This window comes from Epinephelus fuscoguttatus, linkage group LG7 (genome assembly GCF_011397635.1).
Source record: "Epinephelus fuscoguttatus linkage group LG7, E.fuscoguttatus.final_Chr_v1".
Lineage (NCBI taxonomy): Eukaryota > Metazoa > Chordata > Actinopteri > Perciformes > Serranidae > Epinephelus > Epinephelus fuscoguttatus.
In genome coordinates, this window is record NC_064758.1 from 25,166,594 (window position 1) to 25,187,823 (window position 21,230).

Here is a 21,230-nt window from a genome sequence, read left to right on the forward strand (position 1 = left end):
ATTATTTTATATATAAGTAAGTATTTATTTAGAGGTATGTAGGCTATGTCAATATTGTAAGAAATTTTCTCATTATTTTCATATATCAACTTTTTATTTTGAGACATAAACTCATTTATTTTTGACAGAAATATTTCTTTTTTAAAAAAAAAAAAAGTTAAAATTATTTAAGATAAGATTATTGAGATAAGTGTGTAATTATTTGAAATTACTAAGTCATTATTGCAAGATAATTATTTTTGAGAAATGCTCTCATTATTTTGAGACACTAAGTCTTAATTTTAAGATACTAATTTATTATTTTGAGATGAGTAAGCCATTATTTTTGAGATACTAAATCAGTATTTTGGGATCTTCATATTGAGGTCAGTAGGCCATGTCATTATTTTGAAATATGAACTCATTATTTTTGCCATAAGTAAGGCGTCATTTTTGAGATCCTAAGTCACTTTTTTTTTAGATGAGTAAGTTATTATTTTGAGATACTAACTCATTACTTTTAAGATAACTAACTCATTATTTGATACAATAAATCATTATTTTGAGACAGTTTCTCATTACTTAAGATACTATCTTATTACTTTGAGATACAAACTCATTAATTTGACATAAGTCATTATTTTGAGATAGTTAGTCATAGTTTGGAGATAAGTCCTTATTTCAATCAAGTTTCTCATCATATTGATTTAACCTATGCAGGAAGGAGAAACCCTGCCTTGTTTTCATAATAAACATGATTTTTCATGTGTACAAAAAATTACATCTACATCGAAGTATTGCAAAATAACATTTTTGCTTTGACAAAAGGCCCCACATACAGATAAAATGTTTATACAGCCTCCTAAAGTGATCAGGAGTATACAGGAGTATTAGTGCCCCACAGTGGATACCATCATGTAAGCACAGCCAACACAGGAAGTGATGTGAAGAATGGCATGACTTTATTGTGTTCATTGCTCAATGTTAGACATATGGGATTTGATGTGGTTATAGAGACATGCCATACAACCATTATTAGGCCCCCTTTTAAGCCAGGTGCTCCTCCCCACTGGAGGAGGACAATAAACCCATCGAGGACGCCCGTTTTCTGCATACAGGGGCCATGCCTTCTCTTAGATCTCTACAGGTTCTTTTTTAGTGATTGTTGTCGCAGATGCACTGACTATTTACAGTGTTTACAATAGTGATGTCATGTACAAAAGAGAAAGAAACCTTTACAAATATTTGCATAAGAAAAAACAAATGTCTGCTCTTAAAAGCAACGTGAAAAGAGGAAGATATCCAGTTAATAAAAATCCCTCCTGTGACAAGGTTAAGTGTGGTAGGTCCAATGAAACGAAACTTTGGGAACACACCAGGGATACATGCATCGACACTACATCTCCAGGCTAAAATCTGTTCTCACACTGCTTCCGACTCTCAGGCAACTCCACAAAGATGTCAAGTCTTTCACACTTTAAGTTTAAAATGGTGTCAAAGCACACGCAGGCAGCCCGGTCGTGATTCGCATTCTCATCTACTGCAGAATTAACTGACACACACATCATCTTAACAGCTTATCACCATGACAACAAGCCAAAGATCAAAACCGATAACCCATCGAGGTGACAACATTAGAGTGACATCAGAGTAGGTGAGAGGAAGTGATGATGTTTCCTCTGAATCGAGGCCTCCGCATGGTAGATTAAAGCACCTCGAAAGCAGCTTTAGGCCAAATCGTGTTTCAGGCACAGATAGACTTAGGCATCATGTCTCTACTTTACACCAGCACCCTGTTTGGAAAGTAGAGGAACGTCTGGACAGAGTATGGCAGTCTGAGGTACTTCAGGGTCAAAGGGGGGCACAGGGCTGAGAGGTTTAAGAATATCTCCACTACCTACAGTTTCCTCCTCTAAACACGTCTTTATATACCTTCTTCCTTCATGACAAGAACAGTCAAGGTGTGAGCAATAAATACTCTCTGTACTCTAGTACTCCGACATATATTATGTGCAAACGAACGAAGGAAAGGAATAGGAGGAAGCCACTCAAAATGAGTTTCAACCTTTCTTACCCGCAGCCCTTTCTCTTTCAGTAACTCTTAATACAAATGTGTGAGAAGTAAACCGTTTGAAAAAAAGGTGTTATCAAAGATATAAAGAGCAAATGCAATGAGAAAGGAAATGATCTAGTTTGTACAGATTCTTATCACTTCTTTCTTTTTAAACAATGCTGTCCACTTCCCCTTGAGGGACATTGAATGAGAAATGACTGAGCGAACAGTGACGACAGAAGTGTAACACCGCAGTCCATGATGGCGTGTTAGGTATACGTAGGTGATTGCTGCTGTATACAGATGACTGTTGAAGATGACTCAGTATAAAATCCTACAAAATCAAGATTTTTCAAAGCTGTATCCTCATCTATCACAAGAGAATTTCATGTTTTAAAACCCATATCTAAATACAGAACGTACGCAAGCATAGCCAGAAATGGTAGGCCGTTTGGGCAGACTAGATAAACAAGCATTTTTTTTGTCCTGTGTGTGTTTACAATACAGTATGTTGGTTGAGTAGGGTCAGTTTCTGTGGTTATGATGTCAGTATATTACTGGAGACATACCGATGATGACGTTTTCTTTACAGGCTGACCCTAAAACTGATTTTCATTCATTATTCACCCATGCATGTTACTCTTGCAGCTTCGGGGTTCTGATATTCGATCTGTGAATGACACAATGGCTGAACTGAAAAGAAACAAAAAACATTCAAGGCCATTTTTATAGTTGTGTTATAGAGTATGTGTTATATATTCTACTGAGCACCAAGTCAGAAAGCACACCAGGAGAGCACTGAGGCAGGAGTAGATGCTGCCATCTAGAGGAATTGCTAATGCACTGCATGATTCCTGTTTGATACACAGTCACCGACGCAGCCTGCTAAAACCCAATTACCACAAGTAGAAAATAAAGTGCATTTTTTGGCTGTCGTCGAGTGATGATCCTACTTTTAGGAAATCAGAGTGAATTTCTTTGTAAAATGAAGCCTTCAAAGAAAACCAGAACAATAAGCACCAATAGTTCGAAGGTGAGAGTTGTGGCAGTTAAAAAGAAAAACATGGGTCTTGATCAGTAGGATTATAGGTAATATTTTGCATCATACTATTCCGGTTACCATGCACTTGCAGATTCAACAACAACCAATCTGGAACTCATTGAGGGCAGAGAAGAGACAAGTCGATGTCTTTCCCTGACGTGATCATCACAGCTCCCTGTGAGAGCAGTTTCTTTCTGATAGCAGGGCAGAGCAAGCCCTTCGTCCATAATCACTCTATCTATAGATCCTTTACATTTAGCTTTGTAGCTGCTCACTGAGCACACAGTTAAGTTATTTATTGAGTCTTTAAAGTCTCACTGGGACTGCACCCGCTGTGTCAGCCGTGATGAAGAGTCCTTAGTTCCATAGCTTGACTGACAGTCGCATGTTGTTCTCAGAGTGTCGCCTGCAGAGAAGGATCCAGACAGCCTTCCCGCTCTGGAGACTCTATGTAGTTGGCCGACTCCTGGAGCTTCAGCAGCATGGCCATCTGGGTGGCAGGAGGAGATGGAGACGCAGATTAACAGACGTGTTTTGTTTTTACAGGGTGAGATTTAGCTTGGCACAGATGAAAATATCTCCTAAAATACATCTTGAGCATTATGGTGACTACGAATTGCTTCTCTTTTGCATAAAGGTATACTGTGCAGGACTTTCCTATAAACAAAGTATAGACTTCACACACAAAAAGTAATCCTTCTCAATTATAATTTCTGAACTACTAGAAGAGTGTGGTGGTGTATTTATCTGCAGAGACTCTATGGTCATGTACCCCCACGGCACTCAGGTGAGGTTGGGTCTTTAACAAACAGAGGGAGCAACCAGGTGCTAGACAGTAAACAGCAGGCTTCCAAGTGACACAGCGCCGAAAAAACGCTAATACAGCGAGGCGAAACGCTCAACAAGAGTGAATCCGTGGTTGGCTTTTACTTTCTCTTTCTTATTTTGTTGTGTTTGGAATGTTTCTTGGCTGCAACCTCTGGGAATTGGTGTGTAGACCCCAGCCAATAACAGCATGCAGGTGAGGTCAGGACTTCATAGAAAGTTAGTGTCCAGGGGTCTCATTTATAAACATTGAGTATGCCCAAAACAAGGCCCATGCAAAAGTTGTGATGTATAAAAAATAGACTTGATCAGAGAAACTTTGAGAGGGACTCTGCGAGGTGGAAGCCTGATTGGAGAAACTGCTGAATATATTTTGGAGCATGCCATTTTTGGCTTTTGTCCGCACGTACATTTTTGATATGGATCCTATGCATTGTTTTATCATTGAGAGCCCAGGTGCCAGATTGTAAGCAGCAAATTTAGTCAGGTCAAATGGGTTGGTTTCCATTTTCCTTGGCTTATGAAATGTCAGAGCATGACATCAAAAATTTCCAGAGCCTAAGAGGACCGCTTCAGATTAGACGTACTGTCCAAAGAATACTCCACAGTAAAAAAAAAACAAAAAAAAAACAAAAAAAAACTACTGTAAATCTAAATTAAACTGAGAAAAGTGGTAAATCCTCACATTTGAGAGGCTGCTAACAGCTAATGTTTGGTAGAATATTTTCTAAACATGCTGCAAATAACCATCAAGGGCACAAAATTTGCATCTGTGCAGTTTTTCAATTCAGTACGGTATCCAGACTGCAGCCACAAGCATGTTTTGGAAAACAATGGAACGGAAGTTTTCAGCTGCATCACTTCTGTTTTTTTAACCTACGCAAAACCTTAGCGCCTTCTCTTTGTAGGTAAGATCTTTATTTTACTCTTAGCGCCAACAAAGAGGCTGCAAATCCTTAAAACATGTCCCCTTAGTCTGTTATCAAAAATATTTCCCAAATAATTTTCCCCTCATACCTACGCATCATCCTCTCTACTCCTAACTAGTCCCCCTTGATTCTCACCAGTGGGTCTGACTCCAGTGTGCTGGGTGGAGGTGTATCTTTGGGGGGCTTCTTCTCCTCACTGGGTGGACCTATGCTGGGGGGAGGTAGGTGAAAGAGCCTGGACTGGTCCTGCTGTGCGTTGGGCCAGGGGAGAGTCCCTCTCACCCACTCCACGGGATCCTCCCATACTGCCTTCTGCCCGTGCACCTGAGAGAACAGATATAAAGTACATTGTAAAACAACATGTGAAAAAATAAATGAATAAATGTGGTTTTTAGCACTAATCTTAAACTTTGGAGGATGTCTGTATGTATGTTCACCTTGATGCCGTCTTTGGCTCCCTCCTGCAGGTACGGTATGATGGAGTGGTTCCACAGGTCAATGAACCACTGCCTGAACTCTGCCACTGATACTGGGCATGACAGGAAGAAGCAGGGACCTGCAGGAGGCAACATTTCATGTTAACCCCTGTTCCAGATACAATTAATCCCCCCCTTGTCCCTGTTTGCTGCTTTAACCAACCCTGTGTCCACTCTCTCTCACCTATGAGGAAGTCTGAAGTGCTGTGTTTCTCCAGGAACGTGTGGAGGTGGTACCAGAGCTGAGGGATCCAGTCCAGTACGCGGAGGAGAGCCTGGTGGTGTGCGGAGTCCTGCTCCTTCTCCTGGTAGGCCTCCACAGCTTTACGGTGCAGGTACCTCAGCAGGAACCCGTTAGCAGGTTCGACATTGTTGGAGAATATTACCATCCTGCGGCCACATGCAAGAAATGTTACTTTACTCCATCAGGTTACTTTATTTGTATTTGATCGTGTATCATAGTAAGAGGACGCATTGTAAACATTTCCTGGCTTTATGCTCACCTGAAGCTGAGGTGCAGACTGTGGTTAGACGTCATCTTCACAGGCTGATTGGTTGTCCCAATGATGTAAGGACTGAAACACCAACAGAGTAATTATGTACTTTCATCAAATCTTATTAAAACTCTTCGTTAAAGTACGGTAACATTTTAAAGTGACTCACCATTTGTGATACTTGCAGGTGAGAGCTCCGTTAACAAGCTCAGTGGTGGCTGCTGAGTCACTAATGTCGTCTATAATAACAACCAGCGGCAGTTCTCCTCCACTCTCTCTGTCGATCTCATTTGCTAGATCGGACAGATACAACTGCAACTCCTGTAAAAAGCAAAGGTGGGTGAATTTAAATCTCAAGTGTGAAGAAATCAACACATTTCTGACAAAAATCCTGAGTCTTGTGTTACCTTCTGTGACTGACGATGCATGTTGAAGGTTACGGCGGCGCTGCGGCCAAGGACACAGGTCTCGTGGTCGGCCTCGGACAAGTCAGACCGGCTGCGCTGCAGGAGGTAGTGGGCTAGACGTTGAGCCAGGTAAGTCTTTCCTGTCCCGCTGGGCCCAGACAGAACCAGACGCCTGTGTTTCAGCAGCAAGCTGATGTAGTGCAGCATCATTGGCTTAGGAATCAGAGTCTCAAACACCAGTGAGTCAACACATTTTTCTCTGAGACCTAAAGAGAGATAGACACAGGAGAGAAAGGGAGGAGAAGCAATTGGGTTTATATAGTACCTGTTATTAAATACTTGTAAATATGGTGTGTGAAAATCATAAAAGTGTTTGTGTCCTTGCTCCTTTATTTACAAATCACATGTACTATACCAACAACATAACTTTACTTTTTAAATTTTCTACCATTTAGACACAGACTGGTTTCTGTTTATTTCTGCATGGTGGAAAAATTCTTGCTCGAGCGAGGCAATCCATCACAATTAAGATTTCATTGCCTTTATATTTTCATTACAAAGCAATTCAGTGGTGAGCGAGACTCTTTCAGTGCATTCACAGGCACTCTGACATTCAACATTGCAGAGTTGGCTGCCACACAGGATCATCTTTACGCAAGAATCTTTGACTTAAGAGTCGTTCCCACGATGTCAATCTCCGATTATTGTTTGTTAGGACATCCTTAATCACAACTAATTACAACTGCATTACTGGGAAATTTTAAAAATGAGGGCAATTATATACAATTATACACAATTTTAAGCAAAACTTCTAGTATGATTTAGGACTAATAGTTCATGTGTTCATACCGCACCGTCACAGTCGGGTGCACACAGACGCATGCAGAACACACAGTATGAAGAATGCTGCGTGTAATACGGAACCAAAGTTCACAAGCATGACTGCCCAGAAACTTTAGTGATGCTGAGCTTGGCTCAACAAGCTAATTGGCATGATTGGCGAGAGCAAATTAAATACCGGGGCTGGAAGACACGCCTCAGACTCCTGGTCAGCTACAACAGCAATAGTTGTGTTTAAGATGAGGAGCATGTGTCAGTGTTGCTCAGCTGTTGTAGGGTGAAAGGTAACACATCCAACATGCTAACACTTACTCAAAGGCGTCAACCAGATGCGCCGATCACCCAGATGATAAATGTTTGGGTGCTCTGAATGTTTAAATAAAGACAACTAGTTGTAATTTATTTTCTATTTTCAATTTCATATCGTAAGAGATGGTTTTCAGTTTAATAGCCTGTTGTGACCTGTTGCCTTTTGGGAAAGTGTTTGTTATTCTGTTTTCCAAGTTTTTGTTTTGGAGGTTTCTGTTTGTGTTCCTTGTTTCATGTTCTTCATTCGTGTTAAATCTGCTTCCTGTTTTAATATGTAGACTCTCTCCTCATATGTCATGTGTCACGTCTGGTTTTACTTCCAGTCTTTGTGTGTTTTCCCGCCTGTTTTCTGTCACACCTGTCTTGTTAGTTCGTCCCTGTTCCAAGGGTATTCCCCTTGCACCTGTTCTGTATTAGCAAAGAGCATGGATACCAAGAGGCGAAGCTCAATAGAACGCCCCATAGCGACAAATTCCCCGATGGTTTCGTCCTACCGCCGCCATATTGGATGGACCGCTTGCATACAAAAACACACAGACAAACTGAAGTATATCGCTATTAATTATGCTTACAATGCTACTCACCTCGTGATAGCTTGGTCACAGCTGCTTTTTCACGTTTTTGTAAAGCAAAATATAGACTTAAAAAAAAAAACAAATCGAGGAAAAACGGCCGAGATGGCATCTCTACATATTACATGCACTTATGAGAAGATTAACTTAATTACTCCTCCAAAATCACACCATAAGCCAATCTACAAAATAAATAAATAAATAAATAAAAATCAATATTTTAACTACAAACACATTAATGGCGGCGTCACATAGTCAGGAATAAAGATTTATTTACAGTTTGTACAGTAAAGGGACAGTAATAATAATAATAATATACAAGCTATTTTAATATGATATATTTTAATGCTAAAGCAGTAATTAGTTCTGATACAAATGGTCCAAGAGGCCATATATAGGCCTATATATACATATATCTTCCCACCTCTGTCGGGATCCTTCAGGAAACGGTGGAAGGCCAGGTGCGGAGTGTTCCACCGATAGTTGTTGCAGTTAATTGCACTACACTGTTTTCTTTTACTTTTTTTCTCCTCTCTCATTGACATCTTGCACGTTGTCTGGGCGCAACAGTCCAAGCTCAACAGTTCAAAATGGCGTTAGCGCCCCTAGTGGCTGTTGGCAGAAATTCAACAGAGCTTCGCCTCTTTGTATCCATGCTCTTTGGTATTAGTCTTGTTTGCTGCACCCTAGTGTTCCCCTCCACACCCTTGTTGTTAGCCAATCTCCATTTCCCTCCTTTTGCCCGTGTCCTCCTACTCCAGCTGTGTCTCGTTCTTGTGATTAGTTTTCCGAGTATATATACCTGTGTGTTTCCCTTTGCTCCTTGTCAGGTCATCCTGTGTTCTTGGTGTCATTCCCTGCTTAGTGTTCTGTTTGGATTTTTTTTTTTTTTTTACCTGAGTCCATCGTATTATCTTGTTTTGTTTTGTTTTGTTTTTTCAGTTTAGTTTTGGTTCTGCTTTCAGTTGGGCTTTCAGTTACCTGCTTGATCTGGATGTTTTTTATCAGCTGCATTAAAGCTTGCTTTTTGTTAAAACTCCAAGCTGCCTGTTACTCTGCATTTGGGTCCTCCCTGAACTGATTTATTACAGTTCAGTCATACAGTGTAACACAAAAATGTTTGAAATGTTTCTTGTTTTTATTGTAAAAATAGTTTACCAATGTTGCCAGTGCGCAAAATATTACCTCAGTCCCCAGCAAGAGGATTTTGTCTGTTTTGCCACTCGCATTACTGTTTGTTCAAAAGAAATGAAAAGAAACATATCCCACTCACACTGAACCGTGACTTTTGTGTACTGTTACACCTCTACTACGGTTTCTACTATCAATCACGACACTCACTAACCTTTCAAAGTGACAAGTATTTGCGCTGAACCATTGCTGAGGCAGCGATAAGGTGAGGCTTGAGGTTTTTCCCCTCCTATCACCCTCTGCACTCCCTGGGTCAGCTGGTACATGTGCAGCGAATCACAGGACAGACCCAGGCTGGCAGTCGGGTCCACTTGCGTAAGGTAGTCCTGGTGAAGACGAGAACAAAAATAAGTCAGGACTGATGTATCAAATCACAGCAATACTATTTATCAGACCACAAATTGTCCACGCGATGAGAAAGGACAAGCACTGACTTACCTTGAAGGTCTTGGCTATGAGAGAGTCGAGACAGGACCAGTCGGTTCTCGCACCGACCAGCACCGAGCCAAGGTAGAACTCCTGCTGCTGCTTACTGTCCTGCAGAGACAGAGAGAGGAAAGAGTGTCTCCCAGCTGCTCTATTTGAGGCTGCTGACATTATTGGATATTGTGTCTATTGAAGATGTTCTGTGTTTACCTCTGCTTGATCTGAAATGTGGACAAGCACTCGTGCGCACACCTCATCCCGCTGGGAAGACACACTTAACGAGTCAACTGAAGACGCGTCTGAAAGAGTGAAGAAGAGAAAAATGGATTACAGGAGTGCTGAAATATAACTTTTATGTATATATTGAAATTCAATGTTTATCTCTTACCTGGATCTTTACAATCATTCAGACTGAGGCTGAAGGACTTGGTGAGGGACATGCTCATCGGCTGCCTCAGTGAGGGCCCCAGGAGAGAGGCCAGGCCTGAAGGCTGGGAAGTGGAAGAGGTTGGACCAGAGCCTGTTTTTAAATGGTCATTCTCCGCCTTTAGGTTCTCCACCGTTGACTAGGACATAAGAAGGTAAAAAAACTTTCAATTCAAGTTATATGAACACACAAACACACTTTTACTGAACAATGACATTCAGGCAAAACCAACCTGCATGCTGTTCATGGCTTCTCGGAGCTGCTCCAGCTGATGTGCAGAGCTTAAGGCCTCCAGTCGGATGTCTGTCAGTTCTCTCTCTTTCACCCAGAGTTCTGAGCGCAGGTCTGATACCGCAGTTTCCTCATTGTCACCCTCTTCTGTAGTCTCCATGATCCTGAAGGGGACAAGATGCACTCATCAGGGTTGGACACCCATGAAGGCTAAACTGGCTTTCTCATAATTGAGCTACTGTAAGAGCTGGATGAAGGTGTTAATGTACTTACACAGAAGAAGTGGCAGAGGCCGAGGTTTTGAGAGATGAAGGCTGGTTTTCGCCGTCATCTCCTCCTTCATGGAGCATCTTTGGGGAGTTGGGAGCCGAGGAGTCGGGGGTGGCGATCTCCTCGATGTCTGAGTATGTTTTGGAGCCTTTCTTAATGCTGAATGCTTTGTTGAAGGAGCTCCTCAGCTACACAGGTGGAGAGGAGCAGGGAGGAGGTGGTAAAGACAAACGACTGAACCAATATTCTGCATATGGGTTACTGCATTTAATAGTGAGAGACGTCATAAAAAAAGAAGGAGGTGTTACGATTGTTAATCTGACACATGCTAAACATTAAAGGGTAACTTTGGTATTTTCAGTCTCGACCCTGTTTCCCATATTTTTGTGTTAAGTGACTAACAACACTTTTTGAAACTGGTCCAGTATTGAGTGAGAGTGCTGCAGCCGCCAGCAGCAAAACAGGCTGCAATGTAACCAGTCAGGGAAATGAGCACTGTCCACTAAAAGTGACTGTTTTACCACTGACAAGTGCAGATCATTACTATTGAACTCAGTGGTTCCCAACTGGTCCAGCCACGGGGTCGTCCAGAGTTCTCCTTAGTCATTAGTTCAAGGTCCACACAGTTTAATATATTCAGCATCATACTTGGCATTTGGCCAGTTTCCTGTCTCTGTTAAGCGGCTGTCCGCTAGTCACTCACTCTACAGTGGAAATGAGCACTTCAAAATAAAAGCCGTGTGTCAGAAATTCACTGGACTTAAAAATAAACTGTATTTTTTTTTTTCAACGGATGACTCGCTTTTGGACTGCAACCCACCAGTTTGGAACCATTGATCTTAGTGTCTGATAGCATCATGGATATGACCTTTTTGTTTGACAAACAGCCCCAATATTACTATCATCAAACCCACCAGACTCCACTTAAAAAAAGCAATTATTTCATTGTAAAACACACTTCATTCAAAGTCAACAGAAGCAAAATAAAACTCACAAAAAACATCTTGGTTCGTCTTTCCATTGATCCAACAATCACCAACTCTAGTTTGGTTGAAATAAACTTTTATTTCACACAGTTAAAAGTGAAAATATGCTGTTTCTAAACAGGCCAAAATTGCTGTTTATTTAAATGGAGTCTGGTGGGTTTTGCCAAAGTGATTTCAAGGCTGTTTTTGGTTAAAATAAAAGGATCTTACTCTTTAACACAAAGGTCTTTCTCCATAAGGATCCATCCATAATGTTGTCACACATTTCACAACAACAATCTGAGCCCGGCACTGGTAAAAACAAATACTTTTAGTGGATGTCTCGCTCAATACTGGACCAATTTCAAAAACTGTTGTTCCCATTTGTCACTTAAACACAAAAAACATAGGAAAACGGGCTGAAAAATACCATGGTTACCCTAAGGAATGGCTTATCATCTTGGGAAATGCTTATTTACATTTCTTGCTTTGAGTGAGATGAGAAGGTGGATACCACTCTCATGTTTGTCTGTTTAATGTGAAGCTGGAGCCAACAGGCATTAGTTTAGCCAAGCTTCTCTAAAGCTCACTAACACACTTCCTGGTGTCTTGTCATAAACGTGACCCTGCTAGGCAACCAGCAGAGACTCCGAAAGTTACTGTACCCATCCAAGAAGAAGTAACACAACCTGTTGTTTCTACAGATCAAACCCCTTAGTCTTTATGCTACGCTAACAGGCGGCTGATGGTAGCTTCAAATTTATCGGACAGACACAAGAGTGGTATCTGCTTTTGCCAAGAAAACAAAAAAGCATACTTCCCAAAATGAGAAACTATTCTTTTAAGCTTTCAGTCATTTTCTGCAAATAGGTCAAAGTTATAGTCAGTCTGTTGGGTCAGAAAGGGTTACATGGAAAGGCTGTAAAAACAAAAGATTAATGGAAGAGGAAATACACAATAAAGCAGGGTGTAAATGAGGAGAAACATAATATGACAATCCAAATTAATTAACTGATGAGAACGCCACTTTTCATGGACATCATGTCTGCTGATTGCCACTCTAAGTGAATTACAGCCAATCAGCAGTCTAGGAGGTCAATGAGCAGAGATGGAGAGTACTTGAGGATTGCGTTGCAGTTTTAGACGGTCCGTAATGCTGTGTGACAGAAAATTATCGAGGCTTTATAGGAACACAATGAGTGCACTCACCTCAAAGACCTAAAACAGAAAAATAACACAACACAGAGGAGGGAGAGACTCGTCATACTTACTACTATGTAATTATCACTACGGAGAATGAGCTGAGCACATACAAACACAAGGTTATCAGAGTGAAACACTGCCTGTCATGCAGCACGTGCTCTTACCCAGCTCTTTTTCTTCTTCTTCTTGGCATCTTGGTCCTTCAAGCTGCCCACGCTCGACATGCTGGTCAGGCTGTTGAGACTGGAGATGCTTTCACATGAGTTCTGACGTCGAATCCGCATGTCTGGTAAACAAGAAAATCCCAACATCAAAACAGGCAAATGTGCAGAGAGACAATCAGATGTGCAGAGAAGACAGAAGAAAATAGAAAGATCAACTGATCCATCTCCAAACCTTTCATATTATCTGGGGTGTTTAAGGCTCCTTGTATGACAGCCTGGGCTTCTTCATTCTTGAGCTTCAGAGCCTCAATGGTCTCCCTCAGCTCCACCAGCTCTGAGTCCTGTACAAATAAATAACAAGTGTCAGTGAGATGGGTTGGGACAGAGCAGTCTGCAAAACTCAGAGCTGTGTGACTAAGGCTGGGTATTGAACTATACTTTTATGGCATCAACTGAACTGCTTCAGTACTATCGTGCATCAAAATATACCTTGTCATTCGATGCCAAATTTCAAAACCTAAGGGATAAATCTCATCAGAGCCAATAAGCGTGCAGCATGTTTATGCCAGGATCTATCAGTGCTAGTGATTGGCTATCTAACGCTCCACATCATAGAGGCATACAGGAAAAACACTACATTGCACCGAAGTATGTGTGTGTTGTTGTATTTTAAGAGGCTTGACTGCAGTGTGTGTTGCATAGATAAAAAAATGTCTAAGAAGAGATCAAAGATGAGGCTCCATTTTGTCAGGCTTGATTCCAGTAGCACACAATACAATATATGCGAGAAGACTATGTTGCAAGACTGGCAACAAGATAAATTTGATGAAACACTTGAATGTATATGAGTACATTTAAAAGCAGAAAGTTGCTCCATGTACGACTGCGAGAAATGGTAAACAGATTTGCATTTGTATCGCACCTTTCTAGCTGTCTAGTGGTGGCTGACGCCACAACACAAGGTGCCACCTGCTCATTAGACGCACTCTCACACTGATGGCACATCAGTGGCCCTTTGACATGCTGAATGGGGAAACGGGGATAGAACCACCGATGTTCCAATAATGGACGACCTGCTCTACTTCCTAAGCCTCAGAGGAAGAACGAACCGCAGCTATTTTCCTCTCGGCATTCAAGACTGCCTAACATTACAGAGCCAGACCTGGCTCTTGACTCAGCTCTGGGGGAGTTTCCTCTTCCACAGTCTCCTACTAAGCGGTGAGATGAACGTGCAGTAAAATGCCCGGCCTTCCAGAGCCCCATGGAAGTGGGTTGATGTCTCTCGGAACTCTGTGTCCAGGTGAGAACTTAACGTCAATACGTCTTCAAAACTGCTTTGAATGGAAAAATGCCAAGGTGCTAAAACATTAAACTAAAGAAAGGTAACTTAAGTCAAACCACACTGTGGTGAATAGATTTATATTTTTGGTTTTGACACTGCTTTGAGTGCGTAAAAAGCCAAGAAGCTGAAAAATGAAAGATCTGCACCATAATGTGTAATGTAATTTTGTTTTTGTTAAAATGGATTTTATAAAATTGGTATCAAAAAAGTGTTGTTTGGGAACTGGTATCAAAGTCGAGGTATCAAAATCACTACTGAATTTTTTTTTAACAATACCTAGCCTTATGTGTGACAGCTATATATAATATCTATATATACCAGTTTTATTATATTTTTATAAATTGCTCTTTTGCACACTTATACATTTCTCTTGTGCTCGGACCATGCTAATGTATGTGTTGTACTTACTTGGATCATTCTAAAAACACCAATTTTTATTTGATTTTTGTCTGTTTTTTTAATATCTAAAATAAAATCTGATAAATTCCTATATTTTGGGGGGAGGAGCAGTATTTCTGATGTTTTAGTAAAGCACTATAACTCAACCCCACAGTATGAACTCATACACCTGGCGGGCATGTTCACAGTTCAAAAGGACAAAGAGTCCGGAACAACAGAGCCTTTCTGTGCTGTTCATTGTGGGATAAAGTCGATCCCACTCTAAACTCTAAATAGAGCCGCCCATCTCCTCAAGGTTAAAGAGCCTGTGCTCCAGGCTGAGCTGCACAGGTCAGCGCGCCGGCACAAACAACAAAGAGTTTTTCTGGAGCGGTCTAGACGGGTCTTTCAGTGGGAGCAGCAAGGCATGAAGCACTAAGAGAGACTCCTCACATTTGTGCACACACTGAACGCCGCCTCGGGCGCTGATCAATTTATTCACAGCAAAACGGATACAAAAGCTGAAGAATGCAGGAATGTGAATGTTTGGTGTGAGTGCACGTGTGAGCTGTTTGCACTTCTCACTCGGCCTAAAGCGAAGGTTGTTCTTCATTGATCCTCTGTCCTCTTTTCACACTAAGTCACCCTGTGGGACGGCAGCCTGGGCCTCTAACCTACATTCTCCTCACCGCAGGCTGTGATCAAAGTCACCTCGCCCTGTGTAAGCACAACGCTGCCTGCTCTTAGCTGGCTGCTCATAATACGGATACAATGGTGGGATGCAGCTGGAATTCAGGTTTGTGTTTGAAAGTGTGACGTTACCTTCTGTTCGTGACTTATTGACAGACTCTGAAGCCGTGTCGTCATCAGCTGCAGACTTTGCTCAAACGCCGCCACCAGATTTGCCTGCTTGGAAAAAGTCAACAAAAAGTCAACAATGACAACATAAACAAATATAAATGTTATCAATGCAGTTGTCTGTGACAGGAAATTATTTTTAAATATTTATATCATTCACAACATCATTTACATGTAGACACAGACAGGGAGACCTAATACAGGAACAGATTCAATAGATTTCCTCTGCCCCTTCATCCCTTCTGTTCGAGGTGCTATAAAGCTGAATAACACACAAAGGCTGAACAGGATGTCTCCTGTGGAAAATTCTCCTCCTCCCTAATCTCCGTCTCACACACACCCACTTCAGCCTGGAGCAGGAAAATTAGTTTCCCCTCTCCTTCATAGAACGTATTAACACAATAAAATAATGCATACAGCCGAGACATTAATCCAGCACATAATCATGTTGTGACCTGTGCATCTGTTTTGCCTATTCACTGCCCTTGCATAATAAGGTCATGCAGTATAAAAAATGACACATGATCGATGTGTGCTGCATGAAGCCGTGCATAATGGCTGTGCTTGTATTGCTGCACGCGGACAAATGGAAATGCTGACAGGGTGGTCGTACAGAAACAACCTTGTAGAGTGGAGAGAAAGGGCAAGGCACCTGTGCTTGTGTGTGTGTGTGTGTGTGTGTGTGTGTGTGTGTGTGTGTGTGTGTGTGTGTGTGTGTGTGTGCCAAGGCTAAGTGGCTTGGCGAGAGGTTCAGGAGGAGGTTAGTATTATTGGGGCCCCACATGGATAAGAAATGTGCTGAGACTGCACAGAAATGATCTATGACTGACACACCTCAGCTTGGATTTTAAATCGCTCTCTGTGTGTATCTATCCTGTTTTATCTGAAGGGTAAATATCTTGCCTTGTGTGAGAATGTGAGAGTTTGTGAAGGAGGGAAGGGAGAGGACTGGAGTGGCTGGCAATGCTCAAATCTTCAAGGTATACTATGCAGATTGTCGGTTACTGTTTCTAAACACAGGGGAAGTGAAAGTAAAAGCCAACCCCAGATTCACATCACTTTGTGCGCTGTGTCACTTGGATGCCCGCTACTTACAGTCTGGCACCTGGTCACTACCTTTTTATAAAGCTGCGACCTCACCTGAGTGCTGTGGGGTGACACACCTTTAAATGTCCCGTACACAGAAAATAAGAAAACACAGGCAGAGGGCAGAGTCTCTATAGATAAATACACCGTCACACACTTCTAGTAGGTCGTAAGTAATGATTGAGAAGGATTACTTCTGTCTGAGTTTACACATTGTTTTTTCTTTTTAGGAAAATCCTGCATAGTATATCTTTTAAAACAGATAATGAAAATATAGTGTTGTCTTTTTTTTTTTTTTTTTTTAAATAAAAGACCAAATATTTTCCTTAAACTGCTGCACTATTAAATACTGCTGGACGAGCAACAATAAAAAAGACTGGAAAAACAGGCTGCAAACGCACCAACCTCAAAAAACAGATAAGATTTTAATCAATCATCAGCATATTTCATGTTGCAAGAAATGATGCCCTTTCAAAAGTTGAAAATCCCGTTTTTTTAAAGGATTGTTGTCCTACCTGTGATACAATAAAAAATATTCTTTTCTTGGGGTGCCAAGTAGCTCGGTGGGTAGAGCAGGCATCTCAGGCAAAGTCAAAGGCACAAAGACAGGTTCAATTCCAGCTTGTGGCCCCTAGCTGCATGTCATCCCCTCTCTCTTTTTCCCCTTCACACTTAATACTGTCCTATCAATTAAAGGCGAAAAAATAATCTTTAAAAAAAATAAAATTCTTGACAAAATGTCATGTAAAGTACGTTCAGTATGTTTAAGTGTAATTTTAAGAATTTTAAGCATTTATCTCATGATTATGGCTGGAGTAACTGTAACATATATTTTCATATCATCTCATGCCTAATGGAGACTATTTTCAGCTGTGGATCTGGTAGAGAGAGTATTTTTAGCAGCCGTGTGGTGCACATGGCAAAAAATACAGTGCTACAGTGCTTAAGTTCATCATAATAATGGAACATGTCACCCAGTGCACAGTGTGGCCCACTGATGTGTTTTTAATAATTTCTGTACAACAATGGAGCTCTGCATCACAGAGGAAGGTATAATAGGCTTTGGGCACACAGGTAGTAGTTGTTGGTTGGATAAATTCATTGTTATTGGTCTTTGGATAGAATTAGTTCGCAATAACAAAAATATAGAATACGACCAGACTCTTCTTTTGAAGATCTGGATCCATTGACTTGCATAAACAGCAGGAGCTGAACTCCCAGCAGCAATCGTTTGGTACACTAATATAATCTGAACAAAGTATGTGCTATGCAATTCTTTTTTTCCCCCCACATCTAGCAGTAGAAACAAAACAACATGGTTGAAGGCACCCTGATATTACTCTGTCTTTGCCTGCTGCCACTTGTTCAACACATGCAGCGTCTATATGGTGTCAGTTACCTCTGCCTTGGGGTAGATGTCATTAGGGTGGAGAGTTCATCAAGATGAGTGACAAGTATTAGGGTGTAAAATTAGTGGGAGGGGCTATTACAAATCTGTTGCCTCAAGGTGGAAGGCTGTTTTTGTTAAAGCACAGGAACCTTTTTGTTTAACTAGCAACAGCCCCAACACTGCAGCTGTCAAACCCACCAGACTCTGTTTCAATAAACAGGAACTGTATTGTCGTAAAACACACTTCATTCAAAGTCAACAGAAACAAAATACCACTAACAAAAGCTGCCTTGGTTCTTCTTTACACTGTTGAACAATCAGTAACTTTGGTTTGGTTGAAATAAACCCTTAATTCACCAAGTTAGATGTGATAATATGCTGACTCTATACACGCTTAAATATCTGTTTATTTTAATGGGTTTGGTGATAGTGATTTTGGGGCTGTTTCTGGTTAAACAAAAAGGATTTTACTCTTTAACAGAACGTTGTATCTCAGTAGGGGTCCTCTACACAGTGTTGTCAGACACTTAAAACAACAATCAGTGCCTGTTAGTGGCAAAACAAGCATTTTAATGGATGTAAATGAAGGGTGGAAACATGCTCACTTACATTCCAGCCTATTTTGTTCTCACTAAATACTGGACCAATTTAAATTGTTGTTCCCATTAGTCATTAAGACACAAAAACATGTTTTTTGAAACTACTACTACAAAAAAAATAAGTGGGTGTGCAAGTGGGCGCTTCCATTTATTAATGATTGGTAAGTTAGAAAAACAGTACATACGTTTGCTGTCAGCTGTGTCGTCAGGTTAGACACCTTCTCCTGTGACGATTCCAGCTCCCTCCTCAGCTTCCGGATTTGCTGTCGGGAAAAACAGGCATGTTACATCATTTAAAAAAACAAGCTTACTAAAGCTGAATATGGCTGAGGTTACACAAGTGACTTGAAGTGGACGCTCTTCATGAAATGAATGACAGACTTGTTCAACCACAGAAAACAAAGATGAGGGTGATGGATGAAAGGACAGACATGAGACAGAAGAGAAGAAAGAGTGGGAAAGAACACGCTTACCTCTCCCTGAATCCTTTCCTCAGCCTTTGGAAGCAGAGGGAATAAAAGTCAAGAGGTTAGGTAAGACAAAAGAGAGGAGAAGAAAAGAGAGGAGACTAAAAAGGCAGGGACCGAGGGAGAAAGTCTTGTCTCTCTTTAAAGTGTGAAGTGAGAGGATAGCATCACACAAACAACCCCACACACACACTCACACACACATAAACACAGCTCACACCACATCACAAACTGAAGTGTAGCTACCTGAGTCTGCATGCTGCCCACACTCACCGAGGAGTAGCTAGATGAGGCGTTGGACGCCAGGGAGAGTACCGACCCATGAACTGAGAAGAGAAACAAAATAAACACATTAGAAGCCGAGTTGCACAACGACGCCGACCAGAACGCCGTATAACAGATGTCATAATAATCCAGTGGGCTCACCCTCGTCTTGCTCCTTGTCCCTGAAGGATCCGGAGCGAACCATTCCCATGCTGCGGGGGCGTTCAGCCAGCGACAGTGTGCTGCCAAGCGGAGACGCTCCGTACAGCTCCAGAGAGGCATCGTGCGTTGGGATGCTGTTGGACCGAGTCATCCTCGGAGGTCCACCGACAGGGCTGGGTACTGAGAAGAGAGCAGAGGGGTTGAGTTAGTGATGCTGTATACTACTACTACTGCTACTAGTGATGATAGTGTACTACTTTTCTCGTCAGTGCTCTTTCAAGTGTGTGTACGTGTTTAAACTCACCCATACTGTTCTTAGAAGTGCGGGGCAGGGAGGTGGGTGAGGACAGCAGTGGAAGAGTGAGCGAGTCCGTCATACTGAGAATGGTATGAGAGTGTCTCCTCTCTCCTTTCTCCTTCCCTTCCTCCTCAACCTGAGAGGCACCGCTGAAACTGCAGACAGAGGACAACACCCGTGTAACTAAGGGTGATTAAAGAAATCTAAGTGCAGTGTTTAAGTGTAAAGGACATTTAGGAACATCATGTTTAAAACTATCTGACAGAGAGCACACAAAAAAGTCGCCAAAGAAGAAAGAGCATTTTGCTGTGATGGTTGTGTACTCAATCTGCTGGTCCTTGTGTGTTAGATAAGATGAGGGTTAATGTACACTACTTTTGACAATTATAACTTCTTCTATAAAGACATATTAAATGCATATAATTTTAAATGCTAAATGAAGGGGAGTTAAAATAAAACGTTACCCAGTACTAATATCTGAAGGTATGAGTGGAAACACAATGTTTCCAGTGAGAAACAATAAGATGTATTTTGAGTTACTTTGGACAGAGATGATGAGGATTAACACTGTCTGTAATCCATTATTCACTGAGGATCTTATCAATGGCATCTCTGTGTGAGTGCAGTTCAAGGACTGTGCCAAAAGTGTGTCAAACTGTCAGCGCCTGACAGTGTGTTGTATAAGAGCATGCATGTATGTGTGTGTGTGTGTGTGTGTGTGTGTGTGTCCACTTACCTTAAACCTTTCTTTGGCAGTGTGTTTCTGTCTCTCTGAGAGCTGTGGAGATTAAACAATGACATTATTTAACCACTGCTGCAGGGAGTTATTAAACCTCCAGAACAGGCAGAGGGCACAAAGAAGCACAGTACGACTGGCAGACAGCTGGTGTCAGCCAGTAATTACGACTTCAGTCACTGCGGCCCAAATAACACTGATAATAGGCCTGTAGTAATAATAGCCAAGAAACCCCTCACTCAGTCTGTGTGTGTGTGTGTGTGTGTGTGTGTGTGTGTGTGTGTGTGTGTGTGTGCACGCGCATGTAGTTGCCTTTACTCGTTGTTTCAGAATCAGAAATACTGAGCTTAAATTTTTAATCTCTCTCATTTAACCATATTCTTTAATTTGGACAATGTTTGGCATCTCATACAGCATTTACAGTGCATAACATGAAATATACAAAATCTTTTAGCGTGTGACTACTATGGGATGTTTGATGGAGGTGAGGCATGCTCTTGCAGTTGACCAGGATTTTTGTTTTGTCTCTGGATTTTTGATTAAAATCACAAATTCAGTCTATTTCAGCCAGGTTTAATTTAGTCTATGGTCTAAAGCACTGGTTCCCAACCTGGAGGACCTGATCTCAAAGCTTCCTGGGGGGTCATGAGACCTTCTTGATTTTAAGGGGTGTAAGTAAGCTTAAACATGTATATATAGTGGGCCTTTATCTCATTATTTCATTCATTTCTATGACGAAAACTAAATAAAATTGTTAATTGTTAAACTAAAAGTTTAGATTATTATTTAAGGTATGAACTTCACAAAAATCACACTGGATAAGGGCACAGTTAAGACCTGAACCCAA

At 41.4% G+C, this 21,230-nt stretch overlaps 1 protein-coding gene across 1 annotated transcript in view; it reads right to left on the reverse strand.

Annotated features, from left to right (window-relative positions):
• Positions 1-919: 919 nt before the first annotated feature.
• The window catches only part of LOC125892374 (neuron navigator 1-like), a 148,603-nt gene continuing 128,292 nt past the window's right edge, over positions 920-21,230 (reverse strand). The window contains exons 12-33 of the mRNA XM_049582353.1: positions 20,384-20,425; positions 19,654-19,802; positions 19,350-19,529; positions 19,170-19,249; positions 18,930-18,953; positions 18,642-18,719; positions 15,346-15,429; positions 13,036-13,144; positions 12,804-12,925; positions 10,475-10,659; positions 10,203-10,365; positions 9,932-10,109; positions 9,754-9,842; positions 9,556-9,654; positions 9,272-9,443; positions 6,206-6,471; positions 5,968-6,119; positions 5,808-5,879; positions 5,489-5,694; positions 5,266-5,384; positions 4,964-5,152; positions 920-3,564 (exon numbers count right to left, since the gene is read on the reverse strand). Coding sequence (XP_049438310.1) covers positions 3,469-3,564; positions 4,964-5,152; positions 5,266-5,384; positions 5,489-5,694; positions 5,808-5,879; positions 5,968-6,119; positions 6,206-6,471; positions 9,272-9,443; positions 9,556-9,654; positions 9,754-9,842; positions 9,932-10,109; positions 10,203-10,365; positions 10,475-10,659; positions 12,804-12,925; positions 13,036-13,144; positions 15,346-15,429; positions 18,642-18,719; positions 18,930-18,953; positions 19,170-19,249; positions 19,350-19,529; positions 19,654-19,802; positions 20,384-20,425 — 2,854 coding nt within the window. The 3' untranslated portion in view covers positions 920-3,468. The remainder of the gene's footprint in view (positions 3,565-4,963; positions 5,153-5,265; positions 5,385-5,488; positions 5,695-5,807; positions 5,880-5,967; positions 6,120-6,205; positions 6,472-9,271; positions 9,444-9,555; positions 9,655-9,753; positions 9,843-9,931; positions 10,110-10,202; positions 10,366-10,474; positions 10,660-12,803; positions 12,926-13,035; positions 13,145-15,345; positions 15,430-18,641; positions 18,720-18,929; positions 18,954-19,169; positions 19,250-19,349; positions 19,530-19,653; positions 19,803-20,383; positions 20,426-21,230) is intronic.